Source organism: Eucyclogobius newberryi, unplaced genomic scaffold (genome assembly GCF_026437365.1).
Source record: "Eucyclogobius newberryi isolate DKJ021-1_F unplaced genomic scaffold, fEucNew1.0.hap1 SCAF_1, whole genome shotgun sequence".
NCBI lineage: Eukaryota > Metazoa > Chordata > Actinopteri > Gobiiformes > Gobiidae > Eucyclogobius > Eucyclogobius newberryi.
In genome coordinates this window covers 2,381,379-2,395,621 of record NW_027315723.1, presented here as the reverse complement: position 1 = coordinate 2,395,621, position 14,243 = coordinate 2,381,379, and the positions used below count along the sequence as shown (strand labels likewise).

At 50.0% G+C, this 14,243-nt stretch overlaps 1 protein-coding gene across 1 annotated transcript in view; it reads right to left on the bottom strand.

The window, feature by feature from the left end:
• The window catches only part of LOC140362760 (rho guanine nucleotide exchange factor TIAM2-like), an 83,130-nt gene that overhangs the window by 11,519 nt on the left and 57,368 nt on the right, over nucleotides 1-14,243 (bottom strand). The window contains exons 10-17 of the mRNA XM_072448938.1: nucleotides 12,219-12,407; nucleotides 11,873-11,925; nucleotides 8,706-8,930; nucleotides 7,914-7,982; nucleotides 6,975-7,100; nucleotides 5,786-5,894; nucleotides 4,395-4,574; nucleotides 3,141-3,280 (exon numbers count right to left, since the gene is read on the bottom strand). Of these exons, the coding sequence (XP_072305039.1) occupies nucleotides 3,141-3,280; nucleotides 4,395-4,574; nucleotides 5,786-5,894; nucleotides 6,975-7,100; nucleotides 7,914-7,982; nucleotides 8,706-8,930; nucleotides 11,873-11,925; nucleotides 12,219-12,407 (1,091 nt within the window). The remainder of the gene's footprint in view (nucleotides 1-3,140; nucleotides 3,281-4,394; nucleotides 4,575-5,785; nucleotides 5,895-6,974; nucleotides 7,101-7,913; nucleotides 7,983-8,705; nucleotides 8,931-11,872; nucleotides 11,926-12,218; nucleotides 12,408-14,243) is intronic.

Sequence of the window (14,243 nt, the reverse complement as noted above, 5' to 3'; positions counted from 1 at the left end):
CAAATACTGCACCACAAGTACACGGAACATACATGAATACTGCCACTACTGCACCACAAGTACACAGAACATACATGAATACTGCGAATACTGCACCACAAGTACACGGAACATACATGAATACTGCCACTACTGCACCACAAGTACACGGAACATACATGAATACTGCGAATACTGCACCACAAGTACACGGAACATACATGAATACTGCCACTACTGCACCACAAGTACACGGAACATACATGAATACTGCGAATACTGCACCACAAGTACACGGAACATACATGAATACTGCCACTACTGCACCACAAGTACACGGAACATACATGAATACTGCCACTACTGCACCACAAGTACACGGAACATACATGAATACTGTGAATACTGCACCACAAGTACACGGAACATACATGAATACTGCCACTACTGCACCACAAGTACACGGAACATACATGAATACTGCGAATACTGCACCACAAGTACACGGAACATACATGAATACTGCCACTACTGCACCACAAGTACACAGAACATACATGAATACTGCGAATACTGCACCACAAGTACACGGAACATACATGAATACTGCCACTACTGCACCACAAGTACACAGAACATACATGAATACTGCCACTACTGCACCACAAGTACACAGAACATACATGAATACTGCCACTACTGCACCACAAGTACACAGAACATACATGAATACTGCCACTCCTGCACCACAAGTACACAGAACATACATGAATACTGCCACTACTGCACCACAAGTACACAGAACATACATGAATACTGCCACTACTGCACCACAAGTACACAGAACATACATGAATACTGCAAATACTGCACCACAAGTACACACAATATATTTCATCTGAACTCTCCAGTTTGCACATGTTCATTTACGTTTAGTTTTATCATTTGACAAAAGAATCTACTTTTAGTTCTAGTTTTTTCATAGTTTTAATGTTTATTTTTGTATTAGTCAAAAATAAAAGCATAAAAGATTGACGGTGATTCAAACAAACACATAAACATAAGAGTTATATTTAACCTATAATAATACTCCGGCGCCCTCTACAGGCCAGAGTCTGCAGTTACACTGGAGAGAATACATATGATCCACCAGCAGAGGGAGCCATTCACCACAAACTCCTGTTACTTTTACTGTAGTATTGTATTAAATAACATCTTTAAACATGTACTTTCAGAGTGAAAAGTGGAAGTAAATCTTTTTGAACTATGAAAGCATTAAATTATAATGTTGATGTTGATTTTTGGTCATTTCAAGAAACTTTCCAGGTTATTTTTCTCTATAAAATTCAAAATAATAATATAAGATAAGATAAGATATTCCTTTATTGTCCCACATGGGGAAATTTCATTGTTGCAACGCAGGAAGATACAGAGGCAGATACAGAAGAAAAGATCACTTATAGGAAGTCTGAGAAAAACATGTAATGTCTCTATATTTTCTTGAGCTTTGAGAGCAACTGAAATGGCTCAGTGTTTACTTATACTTATACTGTCCAGAACAGTTCAAAATACTGCGAGGCTAACGATGTGTGGACTCATCGTGTGTGTGGCGTGTGTGGCATGTGTGGCGTGTGTGTGGCGTGTGTGGCATGTGTGGCGTGTGTGTGTGGCGTGTGTGGCGTGTGTGGCGTGTGTGTGTGGCGTGTGTGGCGTGTGTGGCGTGTGTGGCGTGTGTGTGGCGTGTGTGGCGTGTGTGTGGCGTGTGTGTGGCGTGTGTGGTGTGTGTGTGGTGTGTGTGTGGCGTGTGTGTGGCGTGTGTGGCGTGTGTGGCGTGTGTGGCGTGTGTGTGGTGTGTGTGGCGTGTGTGTGGTGTGTGTGGCGTGTGTGTGGTGTGTGTGGCGTGTGTGTGGTGTGTGTGTGGTGTGTGTGGTGTGTGTGGCGTGTGTGTGGCGTGTGTGTGGTGTGTGTGGCGTGTGTGTGGTGTGTGTGGCGTGTGTGTGGTGTGTGTGGCGTGTGTGTGGTGTGTGTGGCGTGTGTGTGGTGTGTGTGGCGTGTGTGTGGTGTGTGTGGCGTGTGTGTGGTGTGTGTGGTGAGTGTGTGGTGTGTGTGGCGTGTGTGTGGCGTGTGTGTGGCGTGTGTGTGGCGTGTGTGTGGCATGTGTGGTGTGTGTGTGGTGTGTGTGGTGTGTGTGTGGTGTGTGTGGTGAGTGTGTGGTGTGTGTGGCGTGTGTGTGGCGTGTGTGTGGCGTGTGTGGTGTGTGGTGTGTGTGGCGTGTGTGGCGTGTGTGTGGCGTGTGTGTGGCATGTGTGGTGTGTGTGGTGTGTGTGGTGTGTGTGGTGTGTGTGGCGTGTGTGGTGTGTGTGTGGCGTGTGTGGCGTGTGTGGCGTGTGTGGCGTGTGTGTGGTGTGTGTGTGGTGTGTGTGTGGTGTGTGTGGCGTGTGTGGTGCGTGTGTGGTGTGTGTGTGGTGTGTGTGTGGTGTGTGTGGCGTGTGTGGCGTGTGTGTGGCGTGTGTGGCGTGTGTGTGGTGTGTGTGTGGTGTGTGTGTGGTGTGTGTGTGGTGTGTGTGGCGTGTGTGGTGTGTGTGTGGCGTGTGTGGCGTGTGTGGCGTGTGTGGCGTGTGTGTGGTGTGTGTGTGGTGTGTGTGGCGTGTGTGGCGTGTGTGTGGCGTGTGTGTGGTGTGTGTGTGGTGTGTGTGTGGTGTGTGTGGCGTGTGTGGTGTGTGTGTGGTGTGTGTGTGGTGTGTGTGGCGTGTGTGGCGTGTGTGTGGTGTGTGTGTGGTGTGTGGTGTGTGTGGCGTGTGTGGTGTGTGTGTGGTGTGTGTGTGGTGTGTGTGTGGTGTGTGTGGCGTGTGTGGTGTGTGTGTGGTGTGTGTGTGGTGTGTGTGTGGCGTGTGTGGCGTGTGTGGCGTGTGTGTGGCGTGTGTGGCGTGTGTGGCGTGTGTGGCGTGTGTGTGGCGTGTGTGGCGTGTGTGTGGTGTGTGTGGCGTGTGTGGCGTGTGTGTGGCGTGTGTGGCGTGTGTGTGGTGTATGTGGCGTGTGTGTGGCGTGTGTGGCGTGTGTGGCGTGTGTGGCGTGTGTGTGGCGTGTGTGGCGTGTGTGTGGTGTATGTGGCGTGTGTGTGGCGTGTGTGGCGTGTGTGGCGTGTGTGTGGTGTATGTGGCGTGTGCAGCGACGCCTCTGACCTGAGCGTAGGGGGCGCCGTTCTCCGCCGTCAGACGCTCAAACACAGGTCCAAACTCTTCATAAATCTTCTGCATCTCGTTTATGTGAGACGCCACTTTCTCCATCGACTTCAGCGCCTCTGCAAAAGACCAGGGTTTAGACCGGGTTTAGACCAGGGTTTAGACCGGGTTTAGACCGGGTTTAGACCAGGGTTTAGACCGGGTTTAGACCAGGGTTTAGACCGGGTTTAGACCAGGGTTTAGACCGGGTTTAGACCAGGGTTTAGACTGGGTTTAGACCAGGGTTTAGACGGGGTTTAGACCAGGGTTTAGACCAGGTTTAGACCGGGTTTAGACTAGGGTTTAGACCGGGTTCAGACCAGGGTTTAGACCAGGGTTTAGACGGGGTTTAGACCAGGGTTTAGACCAGGTTTAGACCGGGTTTAGACTAGGGTTTAGACCGGGTTCAGACCAGGGTTTAGACCGGGTTCAGACCAGGGTTTAGACCGGGTTTAGACCAGGGTTTAGACCGGGTTTAGACCAGGGTTTAGACCAGGGTTTAGACCAGGGTTTAGACCGGGTTTAGACCGGGTTTAGACCAGGGTTTAGACCGGGTTTAGACCAGGGTTAGACGGGTTTAGACCGGGGTTAGACCGGGTTTACATCATGTTTACATTGGGTTTAGACCGGGCTTAGACCGGGATTGGACCCGGTTTAGACCGGGATTAGACCAGGCTTAGACCGGGTTCAGACCAGGTTCAGACTGAAGTTACACCGGGTTTAGACCAGGGTTTAGACCTGGTTTAGACCGGGTTCAGACCTGGTTTAGACCTTGTTCGGACCGGGTTCAGACCGGGTTCAGACCGGGTTTAGACCGATTTCAGACCAGGTTTAGACCTTGTTTGGACCGGGTTCAGACCGGGTTTAGACCGGGTTCAGACCTGGTTTAGACCGGGTTTAGACCGGGTTCAGACCTGGTTTAGACCCTGTTCAGACCTGGTTTAGACCGGGTTTAGACCGGGTTCAGACCTGGTTTAGACCCTGTTCAGACCGGGTTCAGACCGGGTTCAGACCAAGTTCAGACTGGGTTCAGACCGGGTTCAGACCTTGTTCAGACCGGGTTTAGACCGGGTTCAGACCTGGTTTAGACCCTGTTCAGACCGGGTTCAGACCGGGTTCAGACCAAGTTCAGACTGGGTTCAGACCGGGTTCAGACCTTGTTCAGACCGGGTTCAGCCCTAATCCTGGTCGTACCGCTCAGGTGGAGGCGTTCAGGCGTCCTCTCGTCCGTCAGAGACACCAGCTCTCTCAGGAGCAGAGGATACTTCAGAACTCTCTGAACCGGTTTGATCAGGAAGGACTCCAGAGACGCTGAGTGCTGATTGGTCGGATTCCTTGTGTCCAGGAAGTGTTTGAAGGCCGTGTCCGTCTTTGCTAAAACAACATGAAAACTGGTGTTAAACACAAAGTATTGCTCATTTCATCATTATTAGTAGTTTATTTAAAAGGACAGAACTTTGCCACTTATAAAATAAAATAATATAATATAATTATGACATATTTGTGGCTTTAAAAGTCTTAAACCTGCTTTTGTCACATTGTTTATCTTAAAATAATGTGCACATTTGGTAAACACACTTTATAGATTACACTTTAGGCGTTGGAGCGCCCTCTGCTGTCAGCAGCACAAACCCTGTTGACTAGTCCTGACCCGTGTTCCTGACGTGTTCCTGACATGTTCCTGACGTGTTCCTGACATGTTCCTGACGTGTTCCTGACATGTTCCTGACGTGTCCCTGACATGTTCCTGACGTGTCCCTGACATGTTCCTGACGTGTCCCTGACATGTTCCTGACGTGTTCCTGACATGTTCCTGACGTGTTCTTAACGTGTCCCCGACATGTTCCTGACATGTTCTTAACGTGTCCCTGACATGTTCCTGACGTGTCCCTGACATGTTCCTGACATGTTCTTAACGTGTCCCTGACATGTTCCTGACGTGTCCCTGACATGTTCCTGACGTGTTCCTGACATGTTCTTGACGTGTCCCTGACATGTTCTTGATGTGTCCCTGACGTGTCCCTGACATGTCCCTGACATGTTCTTGACGTGTCCCTGACGTGTCCCTGACATGTTCTTGACGTGTCCCTGACATGTCCCTGACGTGTCCCTGACGTGTCCCTGACGTGTCCCTGACATGTTCTTGACGTGTCCCTGACATGTTCTTGACGTGTCCCTGACATGTCCTTGACGTGTCCCTGACGTGTCCTTGACCTGTCCCTGACGTGTCCCTGACGTGTTCTTGACGTGTCCCTGACGTGTCCCTGACGTGTCCCTGACATGTTCTTGACGTGTCCCTGACGTGTCCCTGACGTGTCCCTGACGTGTCCTTGACGTGTCCCTGACGTGTCCTTGACCTGTCCCTGACGTGTCCCTGACGTGTCCCTGACGTGTCCCTGACGTGTCCCTGACATGTCCCTGACGTGTCCCTGACATGTTCTTGACGTGTCCCTGACATGTCCCTGACGTGTCCCTGACGTGTCCCTGACGTGTCCCTGACATGTTCTTGACGTGTCCCTGACGTGTCCCTGACGTGTCCCTGACGTGTCCCTGACATGTTCTTGACGTGTCCCTGCAGGTCGTACCTCGGTGCAGGACCTTCTGGACTTTCAGGTGGTTGGAGCAGAAGCCGCTGTAGAGTTTGAAGTGATCAGCGTAATACAAGAAGGAGCCTCCCAACGAGAACAGCAGCTTCTGCACACAGAGATTAGACCTGGTTTGGACCTGGTTTGGTCCTGGTTTAGACCTGGTTTAGTCCTGGTTTAGACCTGGTTTAGTCCTGGTTTAGACCTGGTTTAGTCCTGGTTTAGACCTGGTTTAGACCTGGTTTAGACCTGGTTTAGTCCTGGTTTAGTCCTGGTTTAGACCTGGTTTAGTCCTGGTTTAGTCCTGGTTTAGACCTGGTTTAGACCTGGTTTAGACCTGGTTTAGTCCTGGTTTAGTCCTGGTTTAGACCTGGTTTAGTCCTGGTTTAGACCTGGTTTAGACCTGGTTTAGACCTGGTTTAGTCCTGGTTTAGTCCTGGTTTAGTCCTGGTTTAGTCCTGGTTTAGACCTGGTTCAGTCCTGGTTCAGTCCTGGTTCAGTCCTGGTTTAGACCTGGTTTAGTCCTGGTTTAGTCCTGGTTTAGTCCTGGTTTAGACCTGATTTAGTCCTGGTTTAGACCTGGTTTAGACCTGGTTTAGTCCTGGTTTAGTCCTGGTTTAGTCCTGGTTTAGTCCTGGTTTAGACCTGGTTTAGACCTGGTTTAGTCCTGGTTTAGTCCTGGTTTAGTCCTGGTTTAGTCCTGGTTTAGACCTGGTTTAGTCCTGGTTTAGTTCTGGTTTAGACCTGGTTTGGACCTGGTTTGGACCTGGTTTAGTCCTGGTTTAGTCCTGGTTTAGTCCTGGTTTAGTCCTGGTTTAGCCAGGTTTAGTCCTGGTCTTGGTCAGGTCTTGGTCAGGTCTTGGTCAGGTCTTGGTCAAGTCTTGGTCAAGTCTTGGTCAGGTCTTGGTCAGGTCTTGGTCAGGTCTTGGTCAGGTCTTGGTCATGTCTTGGTCAGGTCTTGGTCAAGTCTTGGTCAAGTCTTGGTCAGGTCTTGGTCAAGTCTTGGTCAAGTCTTGGTCAGGTCTTGGTCAGGTCTTGGTCAGGTCCTGGTCATGTCTTGGTCATGTCTTGGTCAGGTCTTGGTCAAGTCTTGGTCAAGTCTTGGTCAGGTCTTGGTCAAGTCTTGGTCAAGTCTTGGTCAGGTCTTGGTCAGGTCTTGGTCAGGTCCTGGTCTAGTCCTGGTCTGGACCTTGGACTCCTCGGGGGTCTCTGGGCGGCTCAGCTCTGGACTCAGGTCGATCTTTTCCTCGAGCGTTTGAAGGAAAACTCTCTGAAAGTCCAACATCGCGGGCAAACTTCCAAACAGCGCCTCCATCTGGAAGAGAGGTGGAACTGTCAGACTGAGATCCGGACCGTGTCTGGACCGTGGTCTGGATCGTGGTCTGGATCATGGTCTGGATCGTGGTCCGGGCCGTGGTCTGGATCGTGGTCTGGATCATGGTCTGGACCGTGGTCTGGATCGTGGTCTGGATCATGGTCTGGATCGTGGTCCGGGCCGTGGTCTGGATCGTGGTCTGGATCATGGTCTGGATCGTGGTCCGGGCCGTGGTCTGGATCGTGGTCTGGATCGTGGTCTGGACCGTGGTCTGGACCGTGGTTCGGACCGTGGTGTGGACTGAGGTCCTGACCTTGGTCTGGACGGTTCTTTATCCCAGACTGGAGAAGAAGTTTCAGTGGAACATGAAGAGGATTTCACTGTCACGTCAAAGTGAAAGTTACAGTGAAGTTTCATCTACAGAAGAATCACACACTTGTCATATGTTCTGTGAAGATCAAATATGGTTTTGACCGTGAGCGTTCAGCTCTGATGTTTGAGTCCTGAAGGTTCTGAAGGTTCTGAATGTTCTAAAGGTTCTGAATGTTCTGAAGGTTCTAAAGGTTCTGAAGGTTCTGAAGGTTCTGAAGGCTCTGAATGTTCTGAAGGTTCTGAAGGTTCTAAAGGTTCTGAATGTTCTGAAGGCTCTGAATGTTCTGAAGGTTCAGAAGGTTCTGAAGGCTCTGAAGGTTCTGAAGGTTCTGAAGGTTCTGAAGGCTCTGAAGGTTCTGAAGGTTCTGAAGGCTCTGAAGGTTCTGAAGGTTCTGAAGAGGTTTCACGAGGTTCTCGAGTCATGAAACAGATGAAACTGACCTCGTGTTTGGAGAGGAACGTCTGGTGCTGCAGCGGCGTCAGGTACAAGTCGAACAGCAGAGACAGGTCCTGGACAGGGACAAACACGTCACACACGATACGATATTTTGTTGCTACGACCAATCACAGCAGACGTGGGACGAACTAACGTTTACACGACTGAGAGACGATCAAGAACAAAGAGAAAGAGTTTTACATTCGAACATTTCAATATCATTGGAAACGTGCTGAAATATCGAAATATCGTGATACTACATTTGGTGATACTGAATCGATATCGTGGGCGGCTGTATCCATATATCGCAGAGAGTCATTGTTTGTACCGCGCTACAGTTTTGTCGCTTGTTTAAAGAAAAGAAAATCGTTGAAAAATCGTGATATACAGTAGAATATCATGAGCGATATATCGAGTATCGCATGCATCGCAAAACTGTGATGTTATCGTATAGCGAATCGCGAGCGACTCTTTGATTCCCGGCCCTGGTTTTCACACCGATACGTCTGTGAAAACGTTATCGCCGATATTGGGACCGATATATCGCCCGATCGCGTCAAGCCCCACCCCCAACATCTCAGACCTGGAGGAGACGAACTGCTGCCTGCGCTGTGGAACTCCCTCTGCTACGTGCAAGGACTCGAGGACGACGATCTGTTTGTTTAGCGTCGACGTAACCAAAGGGTGCCGCCGTCAGCTCGTCGCTGTGGAGACGCGGCCGATGTCCCGCCGCGTGGCACGAGCGATGCTTTAATGCCGCACCGCGGGACATTCCCTGCACGCTCAAAAAGTCTTACCTTGACGTAGGATTTCTCCGTCTCCAGCAGCTCCTCCACCACCTTCCTGATCCGCTGACACGCGCTGAGGTGGGAGGGGCTACCGCTGGAGAGGGAGGAGCTGTAGGGGCTGGGCGCGTGAAACTCCGCCTCCCCCCGCTCGGCGTACGGGTTTTTGGGTGCGTCCGGCTCGGCGGCTCGACATTCGGGGAAGATCTGGTGCAGGGAGTTGATTCTGTCCGAGCTCTGGAAGAGAAAGTGCGTTTGATCCGTCATAACGAGCGATTATTCTGCTTTTTCTGCACATTCTGATTTATGGAGTTATAAACGGCACGTGAGACGTTTCAGTGAGGCGACCGAGCAGGGAGCATGGATCCAGCCAATGAGGGAAGAGCGTCGTACCGTGGTCAGTTTGACAGAACACGTGCCCTTTAAAGCAGAAGTGAGCGCTCCCCCTGCAGATCGTTTGTGGAACTGCACTGTCGGAGAACAGACTCTTGTTTATCGTAATAATCACAGACAAAAACACTTCACGACGTCACCAAATGTGAAGAAGAGCCAGGGTTTCTCAGGAGAGTCGTCTTCAGGTCGATGTGTGTTGAGTGTGTTTCTGCAGTTTAGACGATATCAAGACGACGAAACGCAGACCTGGTTTAGACCCGGTTTAGACCCGGTTTAGAGCTGGTTTAGACCTGGTTTAGACCTGGTTTAGACCCGGTTTAGACCCGGTTTAGTCCTGGTTTAGACCCGGTTTAGACCCGGTTTAGACCCGGTTTAGACCCGGTTTAGACCCGGTTTAGACCCGGTTTAGAGCTGGTTTAGACCTGGTTTAGACCCGGTTTAGACCCGGTTTAGTCCTGGTTTAGTCCTGGTTTAGACCCGGTTTAGACCCGGTTTAGACCGTCCTGGTCCTGGTCCTGGTCCCGGTCCCGGGGTCCGGTCCAGGGGTCCGGTCCTGGTCTGGTCCTGGTCCTGGTCTGGTCCTGGTCCTGGTTCCTGGTTCCTGGTCCTGTCCTGGCCCTGGTCCTGGTCCTGGTCTTGGTCCTGGTCCTGGTCCTGGTCCTGGTCCTGGTACTGGTCCTGTCCTGGTCCTGGTCCTGGTCCTGGTCCTGGTCCTCTGTTACCATGACAGCAGAGGGAGTTCCACAGCGCAGGCAGCAGTTCGTCTCCTCCAGGAACTCTCTCAGACCAAGAACCCTCTTCTCCTTCACCTCCTCCTCATCCCTCGCTCCTCTCTCCTCTCTCCTTCTTCTCTCCTTCTCGTCTCCTCTCTCCTTCTCGTCTCCTCCCTCCTTCTCGTCTCCTCTCTCGTCTCCTCTCTCCTTCTCGTCTCCTCCTTCCCTCTCGTCTCCTCCTTCCCTCTCGTCTCCTCCTTCCCTCTCGTCTCCTCCTTCCCTCTCGTCTCCTCCTTTCCTCTCGTATCCTCCTTCCCTCTCGTCTCCTCTCTCCTTCTCGTCTCCTCTCTCCTCTTCCTCGCGAGGCAGCACCCAGCACAGAGCGCCCAGGGTCAGGGGTCGCTTCCGGGACAACGGCAGCGAAAATGAGGTCTGGACGAACATAACGTCGACCTTTGACCTGATTCATTCCGCGGCTTTGGAAATCACCTCGAAATCGATCATTTTCAGACTCAAATATGAACAAATACGTCGTTTTTAACACTAAAACTAAAACAGATTCTTCCAGAAGCCGGAGTTCCAGAAGCAGCTGCAAAGACGGAGAAATATGAAACGAATCGCAGTTTCTTCACGACAAACGATTATTTCAATATCGACGAGTCTAAACGAGTCGAAAATGTTAATTGCGTCGTAAAATGTCCCTTTTTTTGAGTATTCCGTGTTACACGAAATTTAGTCCCAAAATCCTCTGGTTCTCCTGGCTCTCCTGGCTCTCCTGGCTCTCCTGGCTCTCCTGGCTCTCCCGGCTCTCCCGGCTCTCCCGGCTCTCCCGGCTCTCCCGGCTCTCCCGGCTCTCCCGGCTCTCCCGGCTCTCCCGGCTCTCCCGGTTCTCCCGGTTCTCCCGGTTCTCCCGGTTCTCCTGGTTCTCCCGGTTCTCCCGGTTCTCCTGGCTCTCCTGGTTCTCCTGGTTCTCCTGGTTCTCCTGGTTCTCCTGGTTCTTGTTGCAGATTTTATGTCCTTTTGTTTGTGATTTGCTGGATTATTCCGGGTTCTGTCTCCGTTTCTGGTTCCAGACTGTTTGTTTGGACTAAACCAGGATTAGTCCGGGTCACGTGATCACCACAAACAGAGAGGATTGTGGGTAGAGAAGGGTTTAGGGAGGCGCCTCGTGCAACTGTGGGAGGTCAAGGGTTAAGAGGCTAATCACAGTTACTATTAGCAATTAGCTTCACAGTGTGAGCGCGAAGTGAGAGAATGGAACTAAACTAAGTCTGAACCAGGTCTAAACCAGGACTAAACCAGGACTAAACCAGGTCTAAACCAGGACTAAACCAGGACTAAACCAGGACTAAACCAGGTCTAAACCAGGACTAAACCAGGACTAAACCAGGACTAAACCAGGTCTAAACCAGGACTAAACCAGGACTAAACCAGGACTAAACCAGGTCTAAACCAGGTCTAAACCAGGACTAAACCAAGACTAAACCAGGACTAAACCAGGACTAAACCAGGACTAAACCAGGTCTAAACCAGGACTAAACCAGGTCTAAACCAGGACTAAACCAGGACTAAACCAGGACTAAACCAGGACTAAACCAGGTCTAAACCAGGACTAAACCAGGTCTAAACCAGGACTAAACCAGGACTAAACCAGGACTAAACCAGGACTAAACCAGGTCTAAACCAGGACTAAACCAGGTCTAAACCAGGACTAAACCTATTTTGCACCTTGGCACTGAAGCAAGTTTCTAGTTTGTGAACTTTGTTCATTGACAATCATGATATTTTTTGGATTCTGATTCAAGTTTAAATCAGTTTTGACCTCTAGTGTTCCTCTGACCTTTAGTGTACCTCTGACCTCTAGTGTTCCTCTGACCTTTAGTGTATCTCTGACCTTTAGTGTACCTCTGACCTTTAGTGTACCTCTGACCTTTAGTGTACCGCTGACCTTTGGTGTATCTCTGACCTTTAGTGTACCTCTGACCTTTGGTGTATCTCTGACCTTTAGTGTACCTCTGACCTTTGGTGTATCTCTGACCTTCAGTATACCTCTGACCTTTAGGATGGTTTTACCTGTTCAGAGCTCGTCGTCGTCAGAGGATCGTCTGATTGTGGCGTCCAAAAATCTGTAAAACACAAGACTTTTCCTGTTACGCCGCTTTGCACCACTAGAGGGAGTGAAGAGCTCACGGTCTGTGCTGATGCTCAGTTTGTGTTTCATCGATGAGTCACAAAAAACTCTAAAGGTCAGGCATTTTGAGGATAAAGGTAAGTGTTGCCTTCAGGACATTAAGAGCGTCACATTTACAACATTCTCATTGTGAGGCTGTAGTGTGCGTTTCACTCCACCAGAGGGAGCTGGACTTTATATTACCTTTAACCCGATTCTCTCTGGATTTTTGCTCATAAACAGTTTTACCTGCGTCTCTGAGGTCATGTGACATGCTGGCCCACTCCTGATTGGCCGCTGAAAGGTCAGGTGATGCGTGTCGTCTCCATAGCGACAGCAGCAGAGTCCTGTGGCTGAAGACGCTCGGGATCAAGTCCAGGTCCAGACGAGAAACACAGGTACCGTTCACAGAGACGACCTGGTCCCCCACACACAGACCTGAGGGGACCGGGTTGGACCGGGTTAGACCGGGTTAGACCGGGTTTGACCGGATTAGACCGGGTTAGACCGGATTAGACCGGGTTAGACCGGGTTAGACCGAGTTAGACCGAGTTTAGACCGGGTTTGGACCGGGTTTAGACCGGGTTAGACCGGGTTAGACCAGGTTAGACCGAGTTAGACCGAGTTTAGACCGGGTTTGGACCGGGTTTAGACCGGGTTAGACCGGGTTAGACCGAGTTTAGACCGGGTTAGACCGAGTTACACCGGGTTAGACTGGGTTAGACAGAGTTTAGACCGAGTTTAGACCGGGTTAGACCGGGTTTAGTCCTGGTTTAGACCTGGTTTAGACCTGGTCTGGTCCTGGTCTGGTCCTGGTTTAGACCTGGTTTGGATCTGGTTTGGATCTGGTTTGGTCCTGGTTTAGATCTGGTTTAGACCTGGTTTAGTCCTGGTTTAGTCCTGGTTTAGTCCTGGTTTGGTCCTGGTTTAGTCCTGGTTTAGTCCTGGTTTAGTCCTGGTTTAGTTCTGGTTTAGACCTGGTTTAGACCTGGTTTAGTCCTGGTTTAGACCTGGTTTGGTCCTGGTTTAGATCTGGTTTGGTCCTGGTTTAGACCTGGTTTAGTCCTGGTTTAGACCTGGTTTAGACCTGGTTTAGTCCTGGTTTAGATCTGGTTTAGTCCTGGTTTAGACCTGGTTTGGACTTGGTTTAGTACTGGTTTGGTCCTGGTTTAGAACTGGTTTAGTCTTGGTTTAGACCTGGTTTAGATCTGGTTTGGTCCTGGTTTAGACCTGGTTTAGTCTTGGTTTAGACCTGGTTTAGACCTGGTTTAGTCCTGGTTTAGACCTGGTTTAGTCCTGGTTTAGACCTGGTTTAGACCTGGTTTAGACCTGGTTTAGACCTGGTTTAGTCCTGGTTTATACCTGGTTTAGTCCTGGTTTAGTCCTGGTTTAGACCTGGTTTAGTCTTGGTTTAGACCTGGTTTAGACCTGGTTTAGACCTGGTTTAGATCTGGTTTAGACCTGGTTTAGACCTGGTTTAGTCCTGGTTTAGTCCTGGTTTAGACCTGGTTTAGTCCTGGTTTAGTCCTGGTTTAGTCCTGGTTTAGACCTGGTTTAGTCCTGGTTTAGACCTGGTTTAGTCCTGGTTTAGTCCTGGTTTAGTCCTGGTTTGGACCTGGTTTAGTCCTGGTTTAGACCTGGTTTAGTCCTGGTTTAGTCCTGGTTTAGTCCTGGTTTAGACCTGGTTTAGTCCTGGTTTAGTCCTGGTTTAGACCTGGTTTAGACCTGGTTTAGTCCTGGTTTAGTCCTGGTTTTGTCCTGGTTTAGACCTGGTTTAGTACTGGTTTAGTCCTGGTTTAGACCTGGTTTAGACCTGGTTTAGTCCTGGTTTAGACCTGGTTTGGTCCTGGTTTAGAACTGGTTTAGTCTTGGTTTAGACCTGGTTTAGTCCCTGTTTAGACCTGGTTTAGTCCTGGTTTAGTCCTGGTTTAGTCCTGGTTTAGTCCTGGTTGGGACCTGGTTTAGTCCTGGTTTAGTCCTGGTTTAGACCTGGTTTAGTCCTGGTTTAGTCCTGGTTTGGAACTGGTTTAGTCCTGGTTTAGTCCTGGTTTAGACCTGGTTTAGACCTGGTTTAGTCCTGGTTTAGATCTGGTTTAGTCCTGGTTTAGACCTGGTTTGGACTTGGTTTAGTACTGGTTTGGTCCTGGTTTAGAACTGGTTTAGTCTTGGTTTAGACCTGGTTTAGATCTGGTTTGGTCCTGATTTAGACCTGGTTTAGTCCTGGTTTAGACCTGGTTTAGTCCTGGTTTAGACCTGGTTTAGTCCTGGTTTAGA